The sequence below is a fragment of the Cuculus canorus genome, chromosome 4, assembly GCF_017976375.1.
Source record: "Cuculus canorus isolate bCucCan1 chromosome 4, bCucCan1.pri, whole genome shotgun sequence".
NCBI lineage: Eukaryota > Metazoa > Chordata > Aves > Cuculiformes > Cuculidae > Cuculus > Cuculus canorus.
In genome coordinates, this window is record NC_071404.1 from 58661318 (window position 1) to 58679578 (window position 18261).

Below are 18261 nucleotides of genomic sequence, written 5' to 3' on the forward strand. Positions count from 1 at the left end.
ACTTTTTCCTCAACTCCATTTGCATAGCATTTCCACTTGACATTAGCTAGTGTACACACACACAGGCACACAAACACTAGCAAGAGCTGTGAAAGAACATCCCAGGAACATCCCACATCTCTCCAGCAAAATATGCACAGCACTCCAAGGCTGGTCTGGGAACTAGTGACACAGTGGTGTGATAACAAGGTCACTGCAGGCAAGCAGCAGCAAAGGCATGTTTCCATCTGTCTAAATCTTTCAGCATGTTAGAACATAATAGTGTGCTGAGGCTAAAGGACTGGAAATGTGGGATGACGTACTTAAATGTACAACCTCTGTATGCCCTTGTGATGATTATGAGCCATACCTAAAAGCACATTGCCACAGGATCAGGTAAATTGGCCTTTATTGAAACATACTGTAATATGGAGAGCGTGGAGGAAGTAGATTCCAGTTTAACACAAATATATTGCAATTCAGGCTCCCAAATAACTATTGATATCTGCTGTCCTGGAGCAAATCATATCTTTCTTGACAAGTCAGATAGCTGCTCCTTCTCTATCTTTCTTTTGTTATCTTTAATAGCCATGGATTGTTGCGATACGGTGAACAAAATGTTTGCAACTTACTTGATGCATGGTTTACCTCCTGCTATTAACCCCATTTGATGGGTTCATCTAATGCCTGTACACATTATATACAGATCCTCTTCTGCTCCTGCTGGCAGCTGGTGGGGTGAACAATTTTTCCTGATCATCCTGAAGTACAGTTAAGGTAGAAGAAAACTCTAGAGTTTATCTGGTCCAGGCTGCTGCTCAGAGCAGGGTCTGCCTTTGAGTCCTGTAAGATTGCTCAGGGTACTCTTCAGCTGAGACCTGACTCACCAGATCCCACAGCTTCTTGGGATAAATGTTCCCACCTTTGATCACAGGCTTTGTGAAGAATTTTTTTTAACATTTCTTTAAGGTATAGCAATGCTGGTATCATAAATACAGGAATAATAACAATTGTAGGATAGGTCTAAAGAAAACCATAGTTATGTTTGAATAATTTTACCCACATTTTGAACTGAAAAGACAAAGAAAATCTCAAGTTATCAAGTATTCTAAGGTGTGTCAGAGGAGATAAAGACAAATGCAGTAGGAATGGCTGGGAGTGTTGATAGTGCAGCTGTTCCCTTGCTTTCATCTGCCAGACTTTGCTGCCCCTACATCTCAGTCAGCACCACGGGCTGTGTAAGGTCTCCCTGGGCTGCTCCAGGTCATTCCTAAAAAGCTTCAATAGCAAACTAAAGTGTGTATGTGGGCTAAGCTATGTGTCTTTGTGATGCAAGGATGAGTACTTTTGTTGTTCATTCAACCAGCACAGCTTTCTGCATACAGGCACTATACGTACAGGCTGGACAAGATAACAGTTTGAACAGTCACAATCTTTTCTGCAGTCTTTCTGTGGCGAATACCTGCTTGCCCTGACAGTGAGAGCAACAAATGCAGATGTATCCTTTTGAACAAACTGGTTGATTTCAGCCTCAAATTATCGAAGAACACCTAACCACAACTGCCAACTACTGTTTTGCATTTTCAGCTAGATAATTTAAAAATATGCTTCTGGGGAACATCCTTAAGTTGATGGTTATCATGGAAATCATAGATAACTCAGTACTAACTATGTGGGTGCGTCTGCTATTTGTGTATCTATTTGCCTGATTAATCCATGATTAAGCACTACTTAGCTTAGCTGCACCTCCCTACTCAGGTTTTATATTACTAAGTGGAAAAAAAAAATAACCCTTTGGACCAGACTGTAAATAAGCATAATTTTGGAGGGAAAGGCGAAAAGGAAACATTTAGCATAGAGCTTTGGCAAATATAGCAATAAATAGGGTCCCCTTTATACTTCACAGTGGTGCATGTACATGCCCATTTTTAGTGTGTTGATTCAGCCACTCAAGTGGGGAAAGGGGATTTATGCTTTAATGTGTGTATTATGTGCTTGTCCTAGCTCCCTTGTGTTCTTTTGTACAGCTGAGACTGAAAGATTTTTTTTAATCTCACATTTGTAGCTATCAACTAAAAAGAATACTAGGAGGAAGAGAAATGTAGATCCTCCACCATGAAATTAATTGTCATGCCTTGTGATTTGAACAGGTCCCCAGTGGTACCCTTCCCGTGTTGGCCTGCAACTAGAACGCAGTAAGTATTCATACGGTTGAATACACCCACCTAACATTTTACTAATCCTCTAGCAAGTTCTCCTCGTAATGGTATTGTTCATTATGCATGTGTTATTGGATGAACTGTTAGCATTTTTTTCATTAATTGATATAAATGATTAACTTATTATCTTTCTCATTAATAAAGGAATCTAATGGTTTTCATAACTACAGAGTAAAAATGTTTCAGAATATAGTATATGATCAAAAAATGAAGACAAAGCAGTATAAAAAACATTCTTTCTCTTCCCTTGCTGACTGCATTATCTATTTTAATGCTTGCTCACAGCCTCATCAGAAGATGCAGCTGGCTGCAGGAGGCAGACTCCTTTTTTATGCCAGTACACTAGTTTTTGGTGGACATGGCAGTAGGAGAAGAAGCTGCCATGGGCTGGGTGGCATTTGGTCTGCAGACTCACAGCACTGCAGAGACCTATCAAATGAGGGCTCAGCACCTGGTAGAATTTAGCCCCCTCATGACTTAAACAGTCAACAAACATATTGAAAGGGAGATGCAACATAGAAAGTGGAAAAGTAAAAAGAAGTGTTGCAGCCATGGCAACATCTCATGCTAGTAGCTGTTGAGATTTCCTAATATCCAGCTCACTGACTCTATAAAAAAAAGAAAATCGTGTGTTGCCATTTTATGTGTCTGCTCATACACTCTCAGAAAATCCAGACTAGAAGCAGATGCTGCAGAATACTGTGAAAAGTTATGTAATGATCAGATACATCTGGTCTGCCTGGATTGGACAGCTTACAAAGAAATCCTGGACTGTAGGCCTTTGCCCAAGAAGTTCCGTTCATCATGACAGTGTCACCTATTGTAAAATAGTCTGTGAATGCAAACATTTCAGCAAAAGATATCAGTGAGGGAGACACTGCATGACATTGACTTTCCCATTAGTCTTGCAAGACAGAACAAAAAGTTGCCTATGAAATTGCCTGTCTGATTACATGGTGTGTTTCTAATGCTGTAGATTAACAGAGATAGCATTGTAACTGTGCATTGCCACACAGTGTCATGTCAGCCTAATGCTTTTCTTAAAATGAGAAACTGTCATAGAAACGCTCTAAGTTGCTAACTTATTAGCAAGTACTAAGTCACCAAAGCAAATCAGAATACAAGTTGAGCCTAAACGTTGACCACTAGCAGGGCAGCCTCCATGTTATGCTGAGCCTCTGAGAGGATGCCTGTTGTTCATGCCACCCCCTCTCCCTTTTTTGACATTACAGATGGGCCCTATTTGAAAGATTCCATTAACATTCAAAGCCTTGCTGTTTCTTCCATCATTACACTATATTTCACAGACCTGGGTCAGCAGGTCGGTTGGACCACAGTAAGTATGTCTTTATAACGATCAACATGATACATCCTAATGTACAATATGTTTTATCATTACATTACTCCAACTTCCTCAGCCTGTTCTTCTGTATGTCAAATGGTGTACTTACTTTATCAGCACTCAAAACAGAAGTTTATTAATGTGCTAACTCCGACATCCAGTTAAAGTTTAGAAGCTGCACATAACAATATTACCTGAGGGAAAAAAAACCCCTTAAAAACAGTTTTAGCTTATCTATGGTTCACATGCCTGTTCAGGATCTGTAGCCAAATACATTAATCTGCTGCAAGACTCCTCATGTTTGAGAGTGGAAGGGTATAAAAAATGGACATAGATTTCTGGTAATTATGTTTCTAATGCAGGAAAATAATTGGATGGGATTGTTTTACTTTTTGTCCACTCAAAAAACAGTTCTGAGAGTAGTGAGGCCAAGGATTCCAGACAGAAGATGCCTGGCTAGTCTCAGGAGTCACAAAAGTCTCTTTGTAAAACAAAAGTGTTCACCACGATCAACAGTACCTGTTCTTATGCTGCAGGTAGAACCACAGTCTGTTTTTACTTCTGTTCCCAGTTTAACTTCAGTTATTTTCCTGTAAGCAGCTGTAGGAAGGTCAAGGTGGTGGGAGAGAGGCAGCATGTTCCACTGAAATGGGGTTGTAGGGAACTCTAACATTACAGGCTTATCTGTGCAAGAAGGAAGCGAAAGATTGAATTCTCTCACAGCTGAAAGACAGAACACAGAGGAAAAGTGTGAAAGGACAGTGAATGAATGGGAGATGAGACCTTTCCAATGTCCTCCAGCAGGCATAGATGGTGGAGCTGAAAGTAGTCTCACTAGTAGATTGACCTAGATTTTTCTGTAGTTTGCATGTAGCACGTTAGCTGGAGTAACACACAACCCATATCTGTATGTTGGTAATAAGATCCACAATTTTGACACTGATGAACATGAGTGGGACAGAACTACACCTTTGTAAAAGGCATAAATGCCACGATGAGATAATTAATAGTAGTGGAAAGCAAACAGTTGCTTGCAATTCCTTTAACAAAGAAAGCGAGTTTTTGCTTACTGGCGTTGTGGCTGTAGGCCAAATTATTAGATCCTCATCTCAGGGAGCCAACAGATCCCACTGTATTCACAGGGAGTGACCACAAGACCCACTGACAAGCCCCTGTCCTTCCTTGGCTGTCCATCCTATGGATGGAGCTTGTAAGTCTCAGGTCTGTAAGCAGCTTGCAGATGATAATATTGTTTCCCCTTTCCAGTGGGCCACTATGGCCTAGGAGGAATGAACACAAGATACTTAGAATGGACATTCTATTTTACAGCTCCTTATCTGTTAAACAGTACACTCAAGGTGGATGTTACTGTTGGAATTGCCTTTGAATTTAGGAAGAGTAATCTGGATCAGCACTGTAAGGTTACATATCCATCTCAAGTGCTCAAGCTCACATGCATTTCTGTCTCTCCAGGGAAGCAGATAGCCCCCAGCAGCACAAACTCTATCAGGTTTGGGCTTCTAAGAACAAGAACATGACCTATATGTACCCTTCTCAGTTCTGACAACAGGACCCAAATTCCCAAGTTGTGACAAGCAGTTTATTTCAGTGGAGTTAGAGAAGTTTACACTCTGTGACTTGTCCATTTCAGTAGAGGTCTGTGAGTTTGCCAAGGCTGAGGCTGCACCCCACTAATTCCTGTGATGATTAACCGCCTGCTGGGGCCACGCTCATTAATGCTAGTTGGTGTTCTCTCTCTTCCTCAAGCCATTCCACCACCTTTCAACCATGACATTGCTTTGCAAAGCAAAATTGCAAGCAGTGCAGCCTCTGTTTACTGCAACTAGGTAATTTGCAAGAACTTTATTTATTGTCTCTTTTCCTGGTGGTTTATGTAGCCTAAATAGTAACATAACTAAAGCTTAATATCCCATGATAAATAGTACAGTTATGACTAGGCGTTGATACTGCAGGCAGAGGCTTTTTTATGATTTAATCTGTGTGTGCAGAAATTTGAGTCCACAAGTTTGTGAATATTAATCTTATCCCATTTTGTTCCATGTGCTAAATTGTCTCCATTCTCAGTGGGAGAAACTGTCTTTTTAGCCACATAATTTAAAAAGTCAAGAGATTTTTATATTATATATAGTCTACAGCAATAAAGAAAAAAATCATAAAAGATTCTATTCTAACAATGGCAATCAAGAATGCATTTGTACACAGAATCTATAGCTTAACTGCTCTTTTTACTGTGCCTAGAGCTCCCATTCTCGCATACCCCTTGATAAGAAGTGTTTAAAGTTCCCACCACTGGAGTTATGGGTTTTATTTCCAATGTCTGTCCAATCTGGGGCATAGGGATGTTTGACAGAGACCTCTTTTTACATATTGCAGTGTGGCATGTGACTTTTTGAAACATGGCTGGCATTGAACCATTAAGAATGTATACTGCTTCTGTAGTCAAAAGGAAAAAGAAAACCATTCCTCTTGCTCAAATTCAGACTTATGTTAAAGCTTTCCTCATTTCAGCAGTGACGACAATTTCTGTTTTACCAGCTTCTCTTGTCTAGTTGCTACCCAAGCCGGCTACCAGAAGGATCAAAATAAAACTGAGAAAACAGCACAGAATTATGAAAAATATATTTTGCCTCCAGGTCTGTGAATTTCATAAGATTAACCCTGAAATACAGTACTTTAGTAAATATTTTTTGTAACTGTGATTTAAAATTAGAGATTGCTTAAATACTTTGACTCCTGGGGCCTTAAAATACTGAGGCTGGCACCAGAACTGCTCCATTTGCTTAGATTATAGTTCCTTAGGTTATGCAGTTTTTTTTCTCTGTGTTTGTACTATCCCCCTCATACCCTCCCTACATGACTGATTCCACACAGCTCTGTGATTCAAACAAATAACCACACAGAGAAAACTGTTGATTCTCTCTGATCTGACCTGGCACTTTAATAGACTTCTGCTGGTGTAAAACAGAACTGGCTGAAAAATGGAACAGTAATTAATAGGTTTAAGATTATATTTTACATCATTTTTTCTGGAATAATTTCAAATTTTCCAATTTAAAAAAAATATTTTCTCGATTCAGAAATTTAAAGAGAGTGTCTCGTACTTATTTAAAGACTAGAACAACTTTGAAATCTGAGTATCCATGCTTTCACTAATTGGTCTGTTCCCTGCAAGCAAAATTATCACTCAGACATTGTGGAAAATGAATAAGAAGCCAAGAGGTATTTGAAGCCTTGTGGTTATGTATAGTGAGTGTATACAGTGGGAAAGTGCATGCTGTACTGAATAATGAGATGCGCCTGTTCTCTTGGCAGAGGAGGCAGTGTTTTCATCAGCGTGGTTCTCTCCTCTTACTCACACAGCGCACACGTACTCAGGTTTTTCTGTCCTGTGGGTGTGGGTGGGTGGTGAATAGGGGAGGAGCAGTTTCGTCTGACTGTGGCTTGGCAGAGCTCACTCAGTTGGTCCTGTAAATGCTGAACAATCCCACGAGGTCTTGGAATGAGCGTGATACGAAGCAATTCATGAGTACTGATGGGTTTGAAAAACGGGGAGCAAAACTGCTGCAGACTCGGTTTCTCCACTTGCTCTATACCAAGGTCAGCTTTGGGCTTCCCATGGGGAACAACTTAAGATATTTTCCCTACTTTGAGAATGGAAAAAAAGACTTCAATAAATGTTTATAACCTCTCAGCGGGATGTAGAAGTACAGACAGTTATAACAGAAGAAAAAAGACAGGATGTAAGGAATTGAAGGAATGAAAGGGATGTCAATTCCAGCAAATTAGTGAAGATCAATGTGAGGATACTCATATGATCATTACTTAGGAAGGAATTTGATATCAAGGTAAGAGAGAACACTGAAGATCCATTGGATGTACCGGTGGACAATGTCACTGAATATATTTCTCAGTGGATAAATAACAGAGCTTTCATATTTTATAGCCAATTCAAGAACAGTTTTGGGATAGGACCCTACAAATTGAATAAGACTTTCAGGGAATTGTGGGTACCTGGAAAATTTAGCAGCAGTGCCAAATAAACAGAACACGTTATTCTGTGTAAATCTGTGGGTGGCTTAAGAACAACTACAACAAAGTGCCAAAGGGAGAGAAATGCCCAAATGGATTTTCATTGCTAAACCTCTTGATCAATACATAATTTGATCACACAAGATGAGTTCAAAAAAAAGAAGTCACTGTTTACAGCACCTTTTCAAACTACAATTATTTGTAATGCAAAGCACCTCCATTATACAGCTAACAGTTTGTACTTGGTGTAGCCTTCTGCTTGAACACACAGGTAATGTTGTTCTATCTTAGCACAGCTGGCCAAGTCTCAAGCGGATCCCAGTCATATGCTACGAACTTTCAAAATATTGTAACCTTTCGCAAAAGCAGACTATGCATACAAGACTGGTCTTATTTTTCATTTAATTAAGACTAATAATTTTCAACCCCCAGGGTTATCAGCAGAGAACAGCTTGTGTTTGCCTGTTTTTTTTCCATGATTTTCTATTGTTTGTACCTTTCCTTGGGCCACATATACTTTTGGCCCTTTGTTACTGCCCATTGGCAGCATGAAGTCAACTGATAAGGGAGGAGGAGACCTCTGAAATTACCCAGCTGGCTGATTGGGATTCCTCAGACACTTCTTGTAATAAGATGTGTCAATTTTTCAGGCACCAAAAAGGAGTTAGGGAGCGACTAGGAAAATTAATTCTGAGGGGTGAATGTTTTAGTTGCTGTTGAGTGCAGTACAGGCTGAAGGACCTGTGCGTAAGGGTTTATAGAAATACCCTTAAGTTTTTACTGCTTCTAATGCAAAAGAAGGTAGAGAGAATTCAGTAAACATAAACAGAACATGCTGTTTTGTTCAGTTATCCACAACCTTATGCTTAAACTGTCCCTGCTAATTGAGGAACAAAGAGCTTCTTGATGTGTAGTGCTGATGAGTACAGACCCTTTCCTAAGTAACTACGGAAGTTGGTAATTTGTCAGCTTACACAAATTTGAGACACTTTAGTCCCTCTAGAATATATAAGCCTGGCAAAATTTTTTTTATGGGGAATTGTTGCCCAACCCCATACTGGAGGTAAGGAGAGCATAGAAAGGAGAATGAAACAGCAATGAACCAGTGTGAGAGGACCAGGTGACCCTTTGTCAGTCTTTGCCCACCCTTTCAGGTGACCCTGACAAGTCACTGATATCTCAGTTTCCAGACTGTGGCTAGAAAATAACAGTACTCTCCTCTTTGCAAAGTGCTTGGAGGCTTCTAGGGTAAAAGCACTATGGAAAAGCTAATTAAAGTTATTAATAACAGCCAGGTATAAAAAACACTATTTTGTTTGGATATCTACATAACAGATGATAAAAATACGTGTTAAAAATATTCACATTGCATGGTAGATTTAAAAATGCTGTCAAAGCACTCTAAAGTTTTCACATCAAATTTGAACTCATATTGGTGCTTGATTGCAAACTGAACTCGAGCACTTTGCTGAAAATGTATGGGTGCAAACACATATAACACTCATATAAGTGTGTGTAAAATAAGAGCAGTTGTTAATTTGCAGCAATTTTCCTTTTTGACCAAGAAATATGCTTATGCTCTCAGGGAAGAATCTTGATGGAGTATTAAGTGGTCTAATGCCAAATTGTGGTTTCAGACAGCTCAGCATTAGGAGAAGAAACTGGAGGAAGCTAGGATTTCACCTCCTTTTCCCCACAGAGGCAGCACAGACAACATGGATGGACAACATCCATCACTGTTCACTCCCCAGCTCCTGAAGCTGGCCTGAGTCAGCTGCAATTTGCCTATAAAATTCTACAGCAAATCCATCCATATCTCTGGTATTCACAATAAATATTGAAGCCTGAAATACTCCTAGACACCAAATCAATGCAAAATATGCCCAGAAAAGAGAAGTTTCAGGTGCCCCTGCATTCACTGTTCAAGTTTTTTGAAATGGATTAGCCAGTTCCATGAGAACAAGAACAAAAATCATTGACTGTTCAAGCAGCCCATAGGAATTGTACTGCCTGGTGCAAAACTGATGCTGTTGCAGATTTTTGCAAACATGAAAATACAGAAATTTTTTAAAGGTGAAGATTTAGAGATGTTGCTAAAATTATTCCATTGTCATCTCCAGGTAGCTATATGGCCTTTAATAAGGTAGCAAAGCACATGAAGTAGAAATTAGTTCAGAAGTTAATAATGTCTCTTGATTATTAGCTCAAGAGCAGTTAGTGTTGGGCGTGTAAGAGCTGTCTGAGGTAGTTAGATGCTAAGTTTAATGTGATTTTTGGACTTGGAGTAGAGATTCAACTGTCTGTTTCTCTTCGGTTTCTCAGAAAACTCATCTGCGCTCTGTACACTCACACATTCTAATGGTCTGTCTGATATCAGTAGATCCTTCTCTTTTTGCTCTACATAATATCTCAGTCTGACGCTGGCTCAGACCTGCAACGAACGTCTTTGTCTCACATTTATCAGAGAAACTAAGCTCTGTCCAACAGATAGTTTATATATTGCAGCTGCTTTTCCATCAAAGTTACCTGGGATATGGTTGAGCTATTTTGTATCTCTTGCTGTGCCAAGAGTTTCAGGCGATGACCCAAAGTCATTGTCCTGGCTGCAGGTATTATCCTCATACCATGTCCTCCGCTTCCCCTGCTTGAATCCAGACATCCCATTGGCAGTAGAAGAGAAAACATGACAATCAGCAATGATGAACTGGGAAACTGCCCCTACATGGCATGGAAAGAGCTGCAGGAAGGGATCAGTGTAGAAAAGGCTGTATGCCCTTTTCTCAGCTCTGCTCTGCAGCTTGTCACAAATGAGATAATGTGAGACTGTGCCAAATGGCAACATGATACAAGATAGAGTGCGTTGTGTGGTCTTACAGAAAGGGCATGTTGTAAACATTACAGAGAGGAATTAGCTGATGCCCTCATGGGAAGATTGCTAATCCACAGGCTGTTGATTTATAAAGATTCTGTTGGACTTTTCCAGACTCCCCCCACTCCACGCCCTCTGTTTATAGTTTCCCTGTGTACTTCTCTGTCTTTTCCCAACCAGTGCATATGGTACTATTAACTCACATTAAAAACCTTTCCATTCACTGTAGCAAACTTCTTGGGATGATGTCAGGCATTACACAAGCTGCCTCTACCAGCCAGAAAATTCACCTCACATTCTCTCAAACAACTTTAAAGAGCCACTTTCACCTATGCTGCATTCATATTTCCCTAAATATACCCTCTGCTCTGCCTAATAAAGCCTCTGATTATAATTCCTGACCTGGATGTTACTCACTTCAGTAAGATGTTACTGGTATGATCATCTGAACAGAGATAAAAGAAGAAGGTACAATCTGGCTCATGCAATATAAGATGCCTTCCTGGTTTGCAAATTATCTATATTGTTTACCCATTTGTCTCCTCATCTGTTGATGATGAAGATTCCTACCTTGGACCTTTTGACATATTTCAGATTTCTGTTTTGTTCTTATGCAGTAGATGTTTTCAGCTTAGGTATTACTTAAGCAGATCCCCAAGGATCTGATAACTGAGACAGTCAAAGAACCTTGAGTTTAGCACCCCATACAGAACTCATGCCCGTGAGAGGTTTGATTCAAGAACTGCACTTTACCTAAGCCATTGAGAAAAAGAGGTATAAAGTATATAATCATAGAATGGTTTGTGTTGGAAGCCTCTTAATGACTGTTTCCTACTCCTCTGCCATGCGCAGGGACATCTTCCCCCAGACCAGGCAGCTCAAAGTCTAGTCTAACCTGGCTTTGAACATTTCCAGGGATGTGGCATTCACAGCTTCTCTGGGCAACATACTCCAGTGCCTCACCACCACTGGAGACAATCTTGCTATGAAAGGCTGACATTTCAAAAATGTTTTTTACATTTCTACAGAAGAAAAATGCTCTGTGTTTTAAATTATCACTTTTTTTGTTTGTTTTTACAAAATGGTATTTCTTTGTTCAGAAACTGCAAGTGACGATGTTATTACTTTCAGGGTTTTATTTTTTCAGGGTTATTATTTTTGCCGGATATGTCAGCAGGAACTAGTATCTTAGTAATTTCATAGGTTTTTTGAACATCTGTAAAAATGATAGGCTGAACTGATCCTCAGTACAGCTAATAACTCCCCAGAATGATCACTTAGTCAGTTATAGGATGAGTATCAAAATAGCAGGTAGGCTTAATTGCATATATTCATTGAGAATCAATAATAAATTAATGGTATTTGCCTTTGATTGCCAGTGATTAGAATCAATTGCAATTTTGTGTTAAGACTACCTTCCCTTCCACCCACTTGAACTTGTGGGATTTTTAGCAGTTTCTCTGCTTGCCTTTCCGGAACTCACTTTTATTTCTGATCAATTTAAAATAAGTGGGCCAGACAAGGAGAGCAGAGGTTGCAGCAAGGGAGATTTAACAGAGTGAAACAGGCTGAAACTCATTCAAACCACAAAAAAAACCCCAAACACTACAGCAAATTGAACCTCATCCCCTAAAACAGAATGCTACTGATCTTAACAATGTTCCAGGAGTGTGACTCAGTTATTACAAAGGCAAATACAGTCCTGACTGCCAGACAATACCTACTTTGATTGCAAATCTCACAGCTGACCCTGGACTGCCTGCCTCTGCATGAGCAATTAATGCTTTGTATTAGATGTGACTCACGCAGGTAATATGGGACCTTGTCCTCAGCCTGTAAAGAAACCTGAGCATGCTGATGCTGCTCACCTCCACAAACTCCCATTCAAGAGTGGCTGTAGGTGCTCTCAGCTCCCTCTCTGAATTGCTTTTATGGGAGGTTCTGCATCTTCCCTCCTACATCAAATCACCTCCTCACTCACTCATAGAGATACAGTTATCATGTAGCTGGTAGCTTGGGCTGTTAAATAGAGACTGGAATTTTACTAAGTCCTGAAGTTTTCCTCCTTCTTTCAGCATCTGAAATCAGCCAGGGGGTACGGAGTGCACTGCCAAGTGATCATAACTTGCTGCCAAACTTTTCCTGGCAACTTTGTAATATACTCATACCAAACAGCTGATAATGGCTGACGGTTGAGGGTATATTTTGTGGTGCAATTCATAGCTGAGAGAAAAATCTACACTGGAGAAAGCAGCTCATTCCAAGTTCTTACAGCGACCTGCCCAGACCAAATTATCTGCATCTCTGTCTCCTGTGCCACCATTGCCTATATTTAATAGCAGAGGCTGTCTCTTACAGAGTTTGCAGAATGCCCAACACAGTGGGCTCACAGTTAGAAATAGACCCATATGACTGCTATTAGAACAAAACTCTAATAAGCCTTGGCTGTGGTGTGTACCACAATAATGTGAGCTCTTAGACACTCCTTCATTAAATGTTTTCATACGCACACATGCCCCAACTACTCTTGGGATCATGCAGAGTCTAAATGGACCACAGAAATCATGGTGTCATGTGGAACAGAAGAGAATTTGGCTTTCCTGGGAAGAGAATGCTTAAGTCACACTTTTGGAGACAATCTTGCTATGAAAGGCTGAAATTTCAATAAGTTTCCCCCTCTAATAAAGGAAAAGAAATGGTACTGGGGGTCCTAAATGAAGAAAACCTAACCAAAGAATATTTTGGCATGAAAACCTTTCCATTTCAAAGCTCTTCTGAAGAGCAATTAGAAAAACAGCCCACTGTTTTGACTGCCTGCCGAACACTGCTTTTGAGAAAGCTAGTCTAAATTCAGTGTTGCTTCCTTAAGCCACAGGTATTTATATATTATAATTCTACAGCAGTGCAAATCGCCACCTTAAAGCCAAACAGCCCAGTAGTTACGAATATTTATCCCTTAAGCAGTACTATGCACTTCAAATATGATTTGCTGGTCGCGGCCAAAGTGTAGGACTACACTATTTACATTATATTCTGAATTTCATTCTAGAAGACAGATGATAAATCCAGACCTCACATCGCTCTGAGTTTTACTTCCTCCAGCTGTTCGCAGCTGAAGGGTGAGCCCTGAGAAAAGGCAATGCAGGCTGTGCAGAACCATAGCCAGAACCTAAAGCTGAGTATAGCTCATGGCAGCAGTATAAGTCTGCCTTCTCTCCCTGCCCCCATACATCCTCTCAGCACTCTGTGGCTGGCATGGGTGACAGCAGGGAGAGGAAATTTTTTTTTTCTGTCTTACAGAGTGACGTTCTTGTCCACTCTTCCCACCACAGGCTACTTCTGCTGATGCCTGCATAGGGGCGAGTCCTGAACAAAGGACTTGTCAACAACTTGGTTACTGGATGAAGTTTCAAACCACTATACACCAGGCAGGCAGGTCCTAGTCTTCCACCCATCACTAAATTTCAAGCAATGATCCTTCCCTTTCAGATGATTCTGCTAGTAACCAGTATTTAAAGCAATGTTTGTTTCTGTCATGCTTAGTTGGCTTTTAACTAATGCATTGCTTAATTGCAAAAAACACTGGCAGAAAGCAAGCTGTCTTTAGCTTTGAAGCCTTGATTTTCAGTGCTATTTTGATTCTAAATAAGCATCTGATGACACAGCCAAAAGTATAAAGAAGACATAATTTTGATTATGACCACCTTTCACAAAGCATTCCTGACTGGTTTAATGTTCTGCACAGAACCCTCTCTGTCATCATCTAGATGGATTGTACTCCTTTGCTAAAGAGACAGCAGGAAAAAACCCTCATGTGTCATTTAAGTCCTCAAAATTAAACCAAAATGACTTTTGAAGGATGAATAGGTGTTGTGGATAGGGGTACTATTTTTCTCCTGTCTTTATTGGTAAAATTTCCTACTCTGATACAGATGTTGTCTTCTTGATTTCTAGTTTTTTCTAACAGAATACACTGGGCCTCTTCTAATATATCTGCTCTTTTACATTCGCCTCTCAACTATTTATGATCAAGTGGAAAGTACGAAGAACTTCCGCCACCCCGTGGTTCAGTAAGTGGCGTTTGCATGAACTATATCCCTGGAGGACAGGGAGACAGGGGGATGGAGACTACATTTCCAGGGCTGAGGGGTTACAGGGGTTGCGAGGCAGCAGGCCTGGTCTCAGAGTCAGTGGGAATTTCAGACCGTTCTTATCAAGAGAGGGTTTGGCATTTTAGCAGCACTTATAAGCCTGAAAAGCATGGGATTTCAGTGGCAACAGTCCCTGCACCTGGTCACAATGGGAGATGTAGTATATTACCCAAATAGTTTCCACTCTAGACACACAGCCTGAACAGAGGGTGAAATAATAAACTCCAAAGTAACCCAAAGTCACACTTGAAAGAGAAAAGAGGACAAGACTTCAGGTGTCCCTCTCACAGCCTCTTTACAGTCCGTTGCTACTCATAATGCAAGTAGCGTCAACATCAAGCACAGAAGATAACTACCCCCATGCCAGCTCTCACCTAGGCACAAAAAGAATTAATTTCAAGAGGTCTGCATGTCTCAAGTCAGGTCAAGAACAAGTAAGAAACCCCAAAGAGGCACCATTGGAATTCAAAACTGGCAATCTGATTTTTGAAACTAACCTCTTCAAAATGTAATTGTTCCCCAAGGCCATACACTACATGTTTGAGTTCTGAATGACTTTTAAGAAATGGAACACTTAAGTGACAAAAAAACTTGAGAGCTCAGCCACCTCTATAGAAGAGCAAAAAGCACAGGTTTTAACTAGCAGTGCAGCAGTAAATCAGAGGAGCTCATACATAAGCATATGCCACATAGATGCTTCTCCCTGTCACTGGAACAGTAATGCTAACAAGGAAAATTAAACACCTCTATACAATACAATAGGAGCTGACCACAAGGAAACACAACCCGCTTAGTCTGCTAGAACTCAATAATGTGCCAAAAAGCAATGAAGAAAGGACAGCCAACCAAGTATTGGATTTTTACGACTGTCAACAGCCTCTGCCATTCCCAAGCCTTTCAAAGAACTCTTGAAGAAACAAAGCAGACTTCATCGATGGGAGGGATTAAGAACTGTTACATACAAGAAAATGGCAAGTAGCTATTCACAGTAACAGCCAGGGAGGCTCAAGACATTGCCACCACCAACTATACTGCTCTACAGGATGGCAGTTAGTGCACCAGGCAGGTTGGGAACTTTCACACTTAAGGAACTTACTACTCTTCACTGTGATTGTCTTAATTCTGGGGGATTACTGCCTGGCAGAGAAGTGTAATGTGATCAAGGAAAGCCTGTTGGCTGTAGAGGTTGGAGCACCAGAAGTGGGAGGGCACATAGTAAATGAGAAGCCTCAAGGAAATGTGCAGCTTTCCTACAGCACTTTTTCCACACTAAGATTGTGGAATCAAGGGAGCTGGTATACAGCAGAGAAACACAGTGAGTAATATTACGATTAGTAGATGGAGGAATAGAGACTTGGAGAGCCATTAAGAGAGTTAGTGGACCTGGGAAAGAGAACACAGAATAACTGAATTCAAATCCAGAGCTGCAAGATACTTGCCTTCCTTCTCTTGCTCATATGCTTAAGAGGAGAGAGTTTCTGGTAGAACAGAAGAGCCAGTAACAAACTTACCTTCTTTTAAGTAGGCAAGGGGTGCGCAGAATCCTTTCAGTGACCACCTCTAATGGGTTCATCTGAGGTCCCCATCCTAAGCCAAAATAATTTTAAATTTCCCATCAAAGCTGGAATTTTACTCCAGGCTTTGGATAAGTAGCTAATTGTTTGAAATTTTCTTAGCTCAACTTTCTCTAGTTTAATTACTTTGAAATCATTTAATCTTTGACTCTTACTACCATACAAGATGCATAATAGAAGTATTTGAAATTTCACATACTGAAAACCACTTTTCATTTATGTCATGTAATTGGTTTGCAGTGAGACAGGCTCTGGTGGTACGGTAAATGTAACCAAGATAAAATGCCACTAGGAATCACTCTTGACATTTGTTTCTGAAACTTAATCTCTGTGAATTGCAACTCATTCTCAGAAGCAAATCAGGAATGCCTATTATTGTTTCATAATCTTCCTCAAAAGAGAATCAGTATAATAATTTCTACAATAATTACCTCATTTGTTTGTAATGGGCAACAAAAAAGCCATCAGAATGGATTAACTTTGCAACAAAATCTCATTCTGTTTCCACATGGAAATGAAATAGAAACTGCTACCAGGTAGACACTTGAGTTGGAAAAGGACAAGGAAACCATTCAGAAGATATTAATAATGTTTTTAAATGTCAGACACCTCCCACAGGAGCATTAAGGTGGCCTAAAATGTGGGAGACATCTTTTGGAAAAGCACAGCAGATGCTTGCTTGTATACACAACTGTCTTGTTTTAATGTCTTGGCAGGGCTATATGTGACATTCAGATCTTCAGGAGCTCTTTTTTAATTCAAGGCTTGTAAAAGTAAGTTTCTTCCTTGGGAAATGAAAGCAACATTGTATGACACTGAAAAAAGATCTTATTAAGCCTTCTTCCTTCAGCTACAGGAGGCTTCACACTCACAAACTCTCATTCTACTGGGGGACTTAAACCACCCTGACACAGTAGCACAGCAAGCTGTAGGCAATCCAGGAGACTCCAAGAGTGCATTGAAGAAAATTTCTTAATCCACCTAACAGAGACTCCTGCTCAAGGGGATGCAATATTGGACCTGATGGTCACCAATACAAGTGAGCTTATCAGTGACATCAAGATCAAAGAGAGCCTGGGCTGCAGTGAACACGCACTGGTGGAGTTCAAGGTCCAGAGGGATATGGGACAGGTGAGGAGTACAGTCAGGACACTAAATTTCAGGAAAGCAGACTTCCAGCTCTTCATGGAGTTAATCAGTAGGACCCCCTGGGACATGGTCCTCGGGGACAAGGGAACAGAACTGCCAAATATTAGGGATGCTTTCATAAAGCGCAAAAGCGCTCAGTTCCCAGATGTAGGAAATCAGGCAGGGAAGGGAAAAGACTGGCGTGGCTGAGTCAAGACCTGCTGGTCAAACTCAAGAATAAGGGGGAACTGCATAGGCAGTGCAAGCAGGGACAGGGAACCTGGAAAGTGTGTAGGAACGCTGCCCAGTTGTGTAGGGATGAGGTCAGAAAGGCCAAGGCACATCTGGAGCTGAACTTGGTCAGGGAAGTAAAGACCAACAAGAAGGGCTTCTACAGGTACGTCAATCAGAAAAGGAAAGTTAAAGAGAATGTACCCCTGCTGATGGATGAAAGTGGTGACCTCATACCAACAGATGAGGAGAAGGCTGAGGCAGTCAACAATTTTTTTGCCTCAGTCTTCCCTGTTAACTGCTGTCTTCACCCCCCTGGGTCAATGGACAACAAGACGGTGAACAGAGGGGTAAAGCCCCTCCCACTGTAGAGGAGGACCAGGTTCATGACCACCTGAGGAACTTAAACATATATAAGTCTATGAGATCTGATGAGATGCATCCCAGAATCTGGAAGGAGTTGGCCAATGTGGTTGCCAAGCCACTCTCTATACTATTTGAAAATCATGGCAATGAGAAGTCCCTGGTGACTGGAAGAAAGGTAACATTGTCCCCATTTTTAAAAAGGGTAGAAAAGATGACCCTGGGAACTACCAACCTGTCAGCATGACCTCTGTGCCTGGGAAGATCATGGAACAGATCCTCCTAGAAGCTATGCTAAAACACACAAAGGATGAGGAAGTAACTAGTGAGAGCCAGCATGGCTTCACCAATGGGA

The 18261-nt window shown here is 40.7% G+C and overlaps 1 protein-coding gene across 7 annotated transcripts in view; it reads left to right on the plus strand.

The window, feature by feature from the left end:
* The window catches only part of TECRL (trans-2,3-enoyl-CoA reductase like), a 63299-nt gene that overhangs the window by 31808 nt on the left and 13230 nt on the right, over positions 1-18261 (plus strand). For 6 of the 7 annotated variants that reach the window (XM_054065799.1, XM_054065798.1, XM_054065795.1 and 3 more), the window contains 3 exons: positions 2130-2174; positions 3431-3534; positions 14414-14529. In XM_054065799.1, the coding sequence (XP_053921774.1) occupies positions 2130-2174; positions 3431-3534; positions 14414-14529 (265 nt within the window). The remainder of the gene's footprint in view (positions 1-2129; positions 2175-3430; positions 3535-14413; positions 14530-18261) is intronic. The other variant, XM_054065797.1, reaches the window with a different exon arrangement.